This window comes from Sinocyclocheilus grahami, unplaced genomic scaffold (assembly GCF_001515645.1).
Source record: "Sinocyclocheilus grahami isolate Dianchi unplaced genomic scaffold, SAMN03320097.WGS_v1.1 scaffold1222.1, whole genome shotgun sequence".
NCBI lineage: Eukaryota > Metazoa > Chordata > Actinopteri > Cypriniformes > Cyprinidae > Sinocyclocheilus > Sinocyclocheilus grahami.
The window spans coordinates 236,002-247,695 of record NW_015506401.1 but is presented as its reverse complement, the minus strand read 5'-3'; the positions used below and the strand labels follow the sequence as shown (position 1 = coordinate 247,695).

At 38.2% G+C, this 11,694-nt stretch overlaps 1 protein-coding gene across 1 annotated transcript in view; it reads right to left on the bottom strand.

The window, feature by feature from the left end:
* LOC107568151 (dynamin-1-like) overlaps positions 1–11,694 on the bottom strand; it is an 87,845-nt gene that overhangs the window by 10,392 nt on the left and 65,759 nt on the right. Inside the window, exons 17-22 of the mRNA XM_016254014.1 lie at positions 5,845–5,954; positions 4,691–4,802; positions 4,571–4,582; positions 4,309–4,479; positions 2,798–3,039; positions 1,222–1,428 (exon numbers count right to left, since the gene is read on the bottom strand). Of these exons, the coding sequence (XP_016109500.1) occupies positions 1,222–1,428; positions 2,798–3,039; positions 4,309–4,479; positions 4,571–4,582; positions 4,691–4,802; positions 5,845–5,954 (854 nt within the window). The remainder of the gene's footprint in view (positions 1–1,221; positions 1,429–2,797; positions 3,040–4,308; positions 4,480–4,570; positions 4,583–4,690; positions 4,803–5,844; positions 5,955–11,694) is intronic.

Here is an 11,694-nt window from a genome sequence, read left to right as displayed (position 1 = left end):
GTGTGTGTGTGTGTGTGTGTGTGTGTGTGCGTGTGTGTGTGTGTGTGCGTGTTGCTGTCAGGAAGCAAGCATTTGCCGTTAGTGTTACAACGAGTCAAATCACACGCAACAGAGGACAAATTTAACAATGAACACAAATAAAAGCAAAGAACAGAAACATCCCTCAGGCCGTCCTGTGCACAGTTAGTAAAGCGTCTGATGTGAGCCGACGTGATCGAGATGAGATATGCTGACTATTAGAGCTGGGTCATATAAAGCATATTTATAAGCCTTTTGATGATATTTTGATGTTTCAGTCAAACAATCATTCAAAATGCTAAATACAAGATGTAACTGTAGGGAAAAGATAGTTAAAGTAATCAGTTTGTAATTTTTGTAATCCGTACCTGTATATTAAGTACCGTTTAAAAGTTTGGGGTAAGATATTTTTTTAAAGAAATCATTACTTAAATTTGTATTTATATTATTAATATGAAACCTCAATACTTAAACAACTATTTAAAAATAAATATTTTTTAATTAATATTTATAATTTACAGAATCGTTCAAATCATAAAGATCTCTATTCCAAATAAACGCTGTTCTTTTAAACATTTTAATATATGAAAAATGCCACGCAGAGATTTCCGTCACGAGAAAAGGAACCGAGTCTAATGATCCGATGCAAAATCCCAGTGAACGCTTGCTCTATCACCCAGCTCTACTGAGAACACACTGTGCATCACATGGTTTAAATCTGTAACGTTTGAACGATAATAAGAGTTAGAAGCGTGGGCATCTGAATCTGATTTGATGACACTTTGATTAACAATGAGTCGAGTTTCGGTGATGGCTGCTTATGGTTTAAACGTTGGTATGGTGACCGGTTAACTCACCCACACCACTGCTCTTACTCCAGCGGTTACAGTCTCACATTCCGCGGCTAAGAGCAAACGGATGTTCTTATTAGACTGCAGGACTAGAAGGTTAGTCTTGTTTGAGCATTTCTGAATGTTTCATGTGCATTGCGTATCATTTCTGCTGCACTAGCGTCATCAGACGGAATTGGTTGTCTTCCATTGTTAGGACAAACATATAGGCCCACAGTTTGCTATTTCATTCGATGGAGTTAGTGTTGCAGAAATGACACGCGTCTCAAATCTGAGCGCGTTATTATTGTTTTCCAGCACAAATGCACTGTTTCATTAGCAGTTTCTACTGTCTGAGGTAATCGAGTCTCACCTGGGCACGCTGGGAGGTGCGCGGTTAGGCCGGGACGGGACCTGGGGTGGGGGCCCGCCGAACGGGTCCGGAGAGGCTCCCGGGCGAGAGGGGACGGGTGGCCCGCCGGCAGCAGGGTGCCCCGGGGTCGAGCCACGAGAACCTGAGCGTGCTGGAGGCCCCGGAGGAGGGGCCCGTCTCTGAGGGGTCGGGCTGGTCGCCGGAGACCTAACGGAGAAATATTGTTTTTCAAATATTACGTTTTTTCTCACCTTTGTTTGTGCAGCGACAATAACAAATTTCTCTTCGGTGATAACACACCACACTTTGACTTAATCAAAGTCAATCTTATTTTATTTACCGCTACATATACTGTTTTGCATCACATTCTAAAAGTTACATTTAAAGAGCAACAAATAATCAGAAATCAGCTTTTCTCATTTACATATTTAATTGTATGCATGCATCTCTTATGGATTCTGTGGTAGCCAGTAAGCTCATTTCACATTCCAGCAGCAGGTGGCGCTACTGTCCCATTCTGTAACTAAGCATTAGTGGTGTGTTCATGGTGGCATTTGTTTTAAACTGGTGGAGGAGGCTGGTTCTGACATCATGACCTAAGGCTGAGCTTATGAATATTAATGAGTTCCTGCTAACATTGCTGGGGAACTTTCTTGAACTTTCCTCTTTAGAATATAATTAATATTCATGAGCCTAGCATTAAGCCAAATAGGATGAGTAAATTAAAAAGTACACTATATAGCTATTAGTATTAATAAAAAATATTTATATATATATAAAAAACTATTATAATGGTTTATAATGATAAAGTATTTACAGGATATATTTATTACAGTATAGGATATTTTTGTACTCCATAAACTTTTTCTACTTAAAATATAACCATTATTATTGTAGCTTATAATAATAATAAAGCATTTAAAGTATATTTATTACAGTGTAGGATATTATTGCACTCCATAAACTTTTTCTACTTAAATTAATAAAATATAATAATTATTATTCTAGCTTATAATAATAAAGTTTTTAAAGTATATATTTATTACAGTATAGGATATTATTATTGTACTCCATACACGTTTACTATTTAAAAATAAATAATATAATAAAATATAAAAATAAAATTTAATCAAATTAAAATATAATAACTATTATTATAGCTTATAATAATATTAATTCCAGTATATAATATATATATAGTAGTATATATATATATAATATTATTATTATTATTATACTTCATAACCTTTTACTACTTTTACTCTTTGCACTGTGTTGATTTTGGAGATCCACAGTATTTGCTAATTTTTGGGCCAAAATAACTAAAATAATAAATAATAATAAAAAAAATAGTGATGATAAAAATAAATAATAATAATTTTAACTTTTTTTAACCACAAAATTATGATTATAAATAAAGTGTCTAGCAGCAGAGAAGTAATTAAAAGTCTCAGTGACATATTGAATGTCTATTTCTACATCAAGACTTTCTTTCTCCACTGAAGTCATAATTTCCTCGATTAGCCCATCAGTTTATCCGTGTGTCATCCATCGGTCCTCTCCGTCCTGAACGCACCTTCCTCCGGAGCCGGTGCGCTGCACCTGGAGCCAGGAGTCGTCCACAGGCGGAGGCAGAGAGGTGGAGATGGTGGTGGTGCTGATGTCCCCGATGATGTTCAGTGCTTCTCTGAGCGCGTGATACATGCGCAGCATCTCGTCGCGCCGCTGCGCTTGTTCGGCTGACTCCTCCATCAGTGTGTTCTGGTCTCCACACGAGTACAGCTGAGCCAGCAGCTCCGCATTGATGAACTCCTTCGTCTGAGAGAGCAGAGACGCACTCACAACAGTGTTCTTTAGGATAACAGTCAGGAAACCTCATTTTTAAAAAATGTAAGTTTGCATTTGTGACCCTGCAGCACAAAAACAGTGTTGAGTCGCTGGGGGATATTTGTAGCAATAGCCAACAATACATTGTATGGGTCACAATTATACATTTCTCTTTTATGCCAAAAATCATTAGGATATTAAGTAAAGATCATGTTCCATGAAGATATTTTGTAAATGTCCTACCGTAAATATATCAAAACTTAATGTTTGATTAGTAATATGCATTGCTAAGAACTTCATTTGAACAACTTTAAAGATGATTTTCTCAATATTTAGATTTTTTTGCACCCTCAGATTCCAGATTTTCTAAATATTGTCCTATCCTAACAAACCATACATCAATGGAAAGATTATTTATTCAGCTTTCAGATGATGCATAAATCTCAATTTTGAAAAATTGACCCTTATGACTGGTTTTGTGCTCCAGGTTCACATTTGTGTTTTTTGTTGAGTATCATATTTGATCATCATGCTTTTATGGCTCATATAGTCTGATGCAGTGAGAATACAGAGGAAAAAAAAGAGACTTTTATTCAGAGACTCAAACTGATCAATTTTGCTGCAGATGCTGATATTTCTATGATGAAGTTCTGCTGATTGTGATGTAAATCAGTGAGATGTTTATAACAGTAGAGCAGATGCTGACATAAAATGATCTAAATATCAATCATCGCTCTATATCTGCAGTAATCTGTCTCAGTAAGATGAGATTGAAATGCTCCAAACATATAATGCAGTGACTGAGAGCTGAAGAAATAAAGGCTCCTCAGAAGATGTGAGATGTTCTGGAGGCTTGTGAAGATCATTCCTCCGCTGAGGAACAGTGAAAGTAAAGCTTCTGGAAACAAACGCTCCTCAAAAGATCCTGAGGATCAGATTTGAGACTCTAAAACATGATTGATGGAGAATCAAGTAAAGCTGAGCTGCTTCAGTGCAGTAAGAGTTCATCTGGAGATATTACTGACGTTATTCTGACCTTTACTTGATAAACATCAGTCAAGATCTGACTCGAGAAGCTCCAGCTGAAGCTGGACGCTTGTACAATTACACTAAAAGAGCTTTTACGTAAAGTCTAAACTATTAATCTGACGACAAGAGGCATGTAGCAGATTGTATGCAACAGGTTTAAAAGCAAAGTTTTGATCATGTTGATCATTTAGAATGAATTTTGAACACAGACGAGCTTCTGATGCTGCTTACATTACTGATCATCAGATGCATGATGGTCTTGGGCATCAGGTCTCGTACAGTCTTGTTGACGATGCTCATGTAGGAGTCCACCAGGTTTCGGATGGTCTCCACCTGCCTCTCCAGCTGAGGGTCCATGGAGTGCATGAAACTGTCCGACCCGTTCTCGTCTCCAGCGTCGCTCTACAGACAAACACAGACACAATCACACAAACACGGAAAACGCCAATGCAAAAGATGCATAAAAAAACTCAATGCTACTCAAAGCTTGTACCTTTTCCTTCTCCTAGAGCGACGCCACGGGAAGCAGCGTGAGAGAAAGAGAAAAGCATTTTGAGGTGCATCATTTCTATTCATGCATTCCTACTCACATCTGATCAATCTGAACACACACCACCACGCGCTCGGGATAGACGCCGGCACGCAGGAACGACGCCTTCCATCCGTCCACATCCTCCTGACTCTCGCAGGCCAACTCCAGCTGACGGTAGTCCTTATACACGTTCCTGTCATGGCATTAGATGGAAACATGATAGTCAACATGATAGTCGAAAACTTTTTTATCCAGTCGAAGCTCTTTTAGTGTAATTGTACAAGCGTCCAGCTTCAGCTGGAGCTTCTCGAGTCAGATCTTGACTGATGTTTACCAAGTAAAGGTCAGAATAACGTCAGTAATATCTCCAGATGAACACTTACTGGACTGAAGCAGCTCAGCTTTACTTGATTCTCCATCAATCATGTTTTAGAGTCTCAAATCTGATCCTCAGGATCTTTTGAGGAGCGTTTGTTTCCAGAAGCTTTACTTTCACTGTTCCTCAGCGGAGGAATGATCTTCACAAGCCTCCAGAACATCTCACATCTTCTGAGGAGCCTTTATTTATCCAGCTCTCAATCACTGCATTATATGTTTGGAGCATTTCAGTCTCATCTTATTATTACTGGAGATATTGAGCCACGACTGATATTTAGATCATTTCATGTCAGAATCTGCTGCACTGTTATAAAGATCTCATTGATTTACATCACAAGCAGCAGAATATCATCATAGAAATATCAGCATCTGCAGCAAATTCATGTTTTTGTGAATAAAACTGAGCTGTTTTTCCTCTGTATTCTCACTGTATCAGACTATATGAGCCAGAAAAGCCTGATGCATCAAATAAGATACTCAACAAAAACACATATGTGCATTTTTTTTAGATTAAATTTAAAAAAAAAAGATCTAAAGGTTCAATAAACTGTTCCATTTTTTTTAAATTATGATTTCATATGTCAAGCTTTACAGGGTTCAAATAGAGCCTATTGAAACTGTTGATGCTGATCTTACTGTGATTGATTCATCAATGCATCTAATTCTAAAGAAAAAATACATAAAGAATAATAACTTTCTCCATCTTTGAAATAACATTTCTGTCTTTTTTTTCACATAAACATTCATTTTGTTCCCATTGAACATCTTGTTTTACTTTAACGTCACATGACAAAAGGTTTTAGAAGCTTTTTCATGTTGGCTATTCGCAATCATTATTAAGGATTATGACCTCTGACCTTTGCTCAGTGTTGAACAGGGCAAAGATGTGTTTGCTGGACATGAAGCCCTTCTCCACGTCTCTGAACTTCAGATTGTCCACCTGTAGCATGTACTTCTTCTCTTTCTCCTGCGGGGGGGGGGGGGGGGGGCAGAACAGAGTTTACTGAGATTAATGAAAAGTGTGAGAAAGATTGTGTGTGTGACTTTGACTTGAAGTGATTCAGCTTGAAATTGCTTAAGACCTTGAAGAAAAGACAGAACAGAGGACAGACAAGTCCTAAGCAGTTACTAAAGTGTTCAGAGTAGCTTGTAGTGTGTTGCTATGCAGTTGGTCTTCAGTGACACTAAAATAACACTGAGTTTCGATTAACACCATAAATCTGATCGGTTAACAGTTCATACGTAGTGTTATGGGTTTGTTGAGATCATTAACATGAGTGATCATAACAGTGATGAGTGACTAAGGTAACAGAAAGAAAAAGTGCAGAGGAGACATCAGGCTCCTGTGTGTGTGTGTGTGTGTGTGTGTGTGTGAGAGAGAGTGTGAGTGTGAGTGTGTGTGTGTGTGTGTGTGTGCATTTTTGTGACAAGTGAGGACATAAATGTGTATAATGACAAAGGTATGACAGGTATTACAAGGAGAAGGTGACTTTTCAGGACATTACCCCATGTCCCCACTTTTCAAAACGCTTATAAATCACACAGAATGGAGTGTATTGAAAATCTGAAATAGCAGAAAGTCTCCTGTGAGGGGTAGGTTTAGGGGTAGGGTTGGTGTAGGGCAATAGAATATACGGTCTGTACAGTAGAAAAACCATTACGCCTATGGAGAGTCCAGAAAAACAAAAATAGAATTACATTAAACAGAAAACTTTTACTTGTTTTTTTTTTTTAAAAACAACAATTTAAAGCAGTATTGTTTTTATGTTTAAACCCTTTTTTGTCTTTGACCCATATATATATATATTTATTGAGCAGAGTGAATTTTAGTCTCCGCCACATGCGGCTGGAACTGATTAGAGCCGTCAGAGCTAAAATAAACCGTCAGGGCGGTCGGTTGATGGCGGAGTCTGCAGACTGCGGCTGGCCCTCAGGGGCCCGGAGCCCAGCGGGCACGGCCCGGTATTCCCCTGCCCACCAGAGCGAGCACCGCGCCCTGCCGTAACGCCCCTAAAAACACACCGGCCAGCTGGAGCGGACGAAAAAAGAACGGGGCACGTGATGCTTCCCGCGGCGGAGAGATCCAGAAAAACAAAAATACAATTACATTAAACAGAAAACTTTTACTTGTTTTTTTTTTTGAAAAACAACAATTTAAAGCATTATTGTTTTTATGTTTAAACCCTTTTTTGTCTTTGACCCATATATACATATTGAGCAGAGTGAATTTTAGTCTCCGCCACATGCGGCTGGAACTGATTAGAGCCGTCAGAGCTAAAATAAACCGTCAGGGCGGTCGGTTGATGGCGGAGTCTGCAGGCTGCGGCTGGCCCTCAGGGGCCCGGAGCCCAGCGGGCACGGCCCGGTATTCCCCTGCCCACCAGAGCGAGCACCGCGCCCTGCCGTAACGCCCCTAAAAACACACCGGCCAGCTGGAGCGGACGAAAAAAGAACGGGGCACGTGATGCTTCCCGCGGCGGAGAGATTCGTGATTGCTGCTCATGAGATGCTGTGAAGTTTCACTGAAGAATCTATTTTTCTTCTCCTAAAATTACAGAGATAAAAATACTTAACTATAATAACCCTGTTGAAAACATGAACTAAAATCAAAAATAAATAATAATTGTTTGAAATGAAATAAATGTTAACTGAAAGCAAATAGTAAAATAATAATAATCATGTAAAAAAAAATGCAGCTTATTTCAGCTAGTTGCCAAGGCAACATTTCTCATTTTTATTTGGTTTAAGTTGAAGTACTAAAACAGCTAAAACAATAAAATTCAATAAAAGTATATAGACAACAACAAAAAAGACAAAAACACAACAAAATTACTAAAACTTGAAAATGAAAATGAAAATGTAAAAATAAAAACTAATTCAGAATACTAAATAAAACTGATTTCCGATTAGGTAGAGAAGATATGTTTATAACATTAATGTGCAAAATGAGTGTGCATTTTTTAAGTTTGATTAATTATTTATTAATTTAGTATTTATTTTAGTAAATAATGTAGAATTGTAGTTGTAAAAATAATTTAGTACATATTTAATACATTTAGTTTATTATTGGAAGCAGTATTGTATGGTAAATAAGATTATATGTACAGTGGGTATAGAAAAGAATCATATTTTGTTGCTTTGTTTTATCCAGCTGTATTTACTTGTAACATCAAGTGAAAGATAGAACAAAATGTGATTCTTTTAAAGGGCCCGGAGCCCAGCGGGCACGGCCCGGTATTCCCCTGCCCACCAGAGCGAGCACCGCGCCCTGCCGTAACGCCCCTAAAAACACACCGGCCAGCTGGAGCGGACGAAAAAAGAACGGGGCACGTGATGCTTCCCGCGGCGGAGAGATTCGTGATTGCTGCTCATGAGATGCTGTGAAGTTTCACTGAAGAATCTATTTTTCTTCTAAAATTACAGAGATAAAAATACTTAACTATAATAACCCTGTTGAAAATATGAACTAAAATCAAAAATAAATAATAATTGTTTGAAATGAAATAAATGTTAACTGAAAGCAAATAGTAAAATAATAATAATCATGTAAAAAAATGCAGCTTATTTCAGCTAGTTGCCAAGGCAACATTTCTCATTTTTATTTGGTTTAAGTTGAAGTACTAAAACAGCTAAAACAAAATAAAATTCAATACAAGTATATAGACAACAAAAAAAAGACAAAAACACAACAAAATTACTAAAACTGTAAAATGTAAAAATAAAAACTAATTCAGAATACTAAAAAAAACTATCAATTATATTAAAATAAAACTGATTTCCGATTAGGTAGAGAAGATATGTTTATAACATTAATGTGCAAAATGAGTGTGCATTTTTTAAGTTTGATTAATTATTTATTAATTTAGTATTTATTTTAGTAAATAATGTAGAATTGTAGTTGTAAAAATAATTTAGTACATATTTAATACATTTAGTTTATTATTGGAAGCAGTATTGTATGGTAAATAAGATTATATGTACAGTGGGTATAGAAAAGAATCATATTTTGTTGCTTTGTTTTATCCAGCTGTATTTACTTGTAACATCAAGTGAAAGATAGAACAAAATGTGATTCTTTTAAAGAGGGTGATTCTTTTCTATTCCCAAGTTCTGACTTTTTGTTGTCGTTTGTTTTCTCATTGCAATGAAGAAGTTGAGTCTTGAGTTTGAGTTTTAACTCTGAGCACAGCTTGAGAAATAGCTGAGATCTGAAGTTCTGGAGGATTTGGGATCGCATTCTTTTCTCTGGGTCTTTATGAATGTCAGCGGTTTTCCGAGTGTGTAGCGTGTGTGTCCGCTCGGTCAGATGCTCGTCATCAGATATAAAACACACAGTTGCCACGGTGCAGAGAGGATGACGTCATCCATGAAACCATAGCAACCGTCTCCTCCAGACAGACACACACACACAGTTTCTGACTCGGGAGCAGCCACTCAGAGTGACTCACACTTTTCCTTCTCCTCAGCCAGATTTTGGGAAGAGAGGCTTGAGGAAAGGAGGGAGACGGATTATATGAGAGAGACGAATCCAGGGTAAAGGCTGTAAACGGCTGTGTGTGTGTGTGTGTGTGTGTGTGTGTGTGTGTGTGCGTGTGTGTGTGAGTGTGTGTATGTGTGTGAGTGTGTGTGTCTGTGTGTGTGTCTTTAAAGAAAAAGACCCACAGAGAGTCATGTATACAGAGCAGCAGACCACAGTGCTGCAACTAAACACAACCTCACTCTCTCTCACACACACGCACGCACACACACACTCACACACACACACACACACTCTCTCTCTCACACACACTCTCTCTCACACACACACGCACACATACGCATGGAACTCATCAGGGGGTGAGAAGTCAGACATCAGTGTTTATCAGTCATGACCTCTGACCTCCCCAGCTCCCTAAACACACACACACACACTGAATGATTCTCCATATGCTCTTGTAAAGTCTCAACGGCTCTGGGTCTTTAAAACCTTGAATCTCTGGAAACGTTGCACACTTGGTTTCAGAGCAGAAATCTCCCACAGTGATTGAAGACAGGAAGTTTGAATTGTGTCAGCTGATACTGAGAGTCCAATCAGTCGAGGATCTAAATAACCTGCGGCTGTAGACACACGGAGTCAGATTCACAAAACACGCTCTCATTTTGTAACTTAAGAGTCAACGTAAGAATATTTTGTATTCCCACAAACATTTTATAAGAGTAAAATTCATCTTAACCGCCAACTTGTTTTAAGTCTTACATTTTTTTCTTAAGAAAAAATATGATTTTATGATACGATTTTTGAGCACATCTTAAGAATTGTTCAAGAATCGCACTTAAGAACATTCTTACAAACTTAATTTATCCTAAGAAATTTCTTAAAGGAATAGTTCACCTAAAAATTTAAATCTGCTGAAAATCTGTTTCTTCATCAGTTAACATCTGGAGAAGACAAAAGCTGAAACAAATCCATCAAGACGTTTTTTTAAAATAAAATACGCTTCCTCCAGTGAGAAAGCGTTCTGGTGTGAATCAGGAGAGAAATCTGCACAGATCAAGCACAGTTTAAACAGCTCTAAACTAATACGTGGCTGGATTTTGATGTGAGAGACAACAGCAGATGCTCTTTTTCACTGCAGGAAGAGTTATTATGGATTATGCACTCAATGTATTTTAGTTAAAAAGGTCTTAATGCTGGATGTGTTTCAGCTTTTGTCTTCTCCAGATGTTCACTGATGGACTGGAGTGCTGTGGATTATTGTGATGTTTTTATCAGCTGTTTGGACTCTCATTCTGACGGCACCCATTCACATCCATTGCTCTTTTTCACTGCAGGAAGCGTTATTGACTCGTATTTGAGTTAAAAACGTCTTAATGCTGGATGTGTTTCAGCTTTTGTCTTCTCCAGATGTTCACTGATGGACTGGAGTGCTGTGGATTATTGTGATGTTTTTATCAGCTGTTTGGACTCTCATTCTGACGGCACCCATTCACATCCATTGCTGAGACACTGATGCAATGCTACATTTCTCCAAATCTGATGAAGAAACAAACTCAAAAGATCTGAGAGGGAGCACATTTTAATTGTCCAACTCAAGAACATAAGATAATCACTTACTAAGAACATTTGACCGCTCAGATCTTGCTCTTTCATTGCTCACAGGAAGTGTGGACCACAATTTGAGACAGTCGAGAGCTATTCTGAATCTCCATTTCAGTTGAATCTCATTTCTGTTTAGGAGAAACAGATGAAACATAAACTAGATCTCATCAGAGATGTTTCTTTCCTATGTCCAACCACACGGACAGAACTGTGAATATTTTCCATTGTTTTGTTTTTGGTGTGACTAATATCAGCGCAATTATAAGAGCGGAGGAAGTTCAGACTCGATTCATAAACACACTTCTCACGGCTGACTGCGGCCCGCTGCGCTAATCCAAACAAAACAGGCTCTCAAACACACTTTTGAGACACGTCATGTCCACGTTCATAACTTCATACACCGTCAGAACGCACACTCTGCGTCATATAGATCGATAATTGTAGCAGGTGTGATCATACATGTAGAGCTAAACCAAAAATGAACAGTTTGAAACAGAAATGTGCTGCATTAATAGTGTGTGTGAGTGTGTGTGTGGGAGTGTATGAGAATGTGTGTGTGTGGGAGTGTGTAAGAATGTGTGTGTGTGTGTGTGTGTGTGTGTGAGAGAGAGGGTGTGTGTGTGTGTGT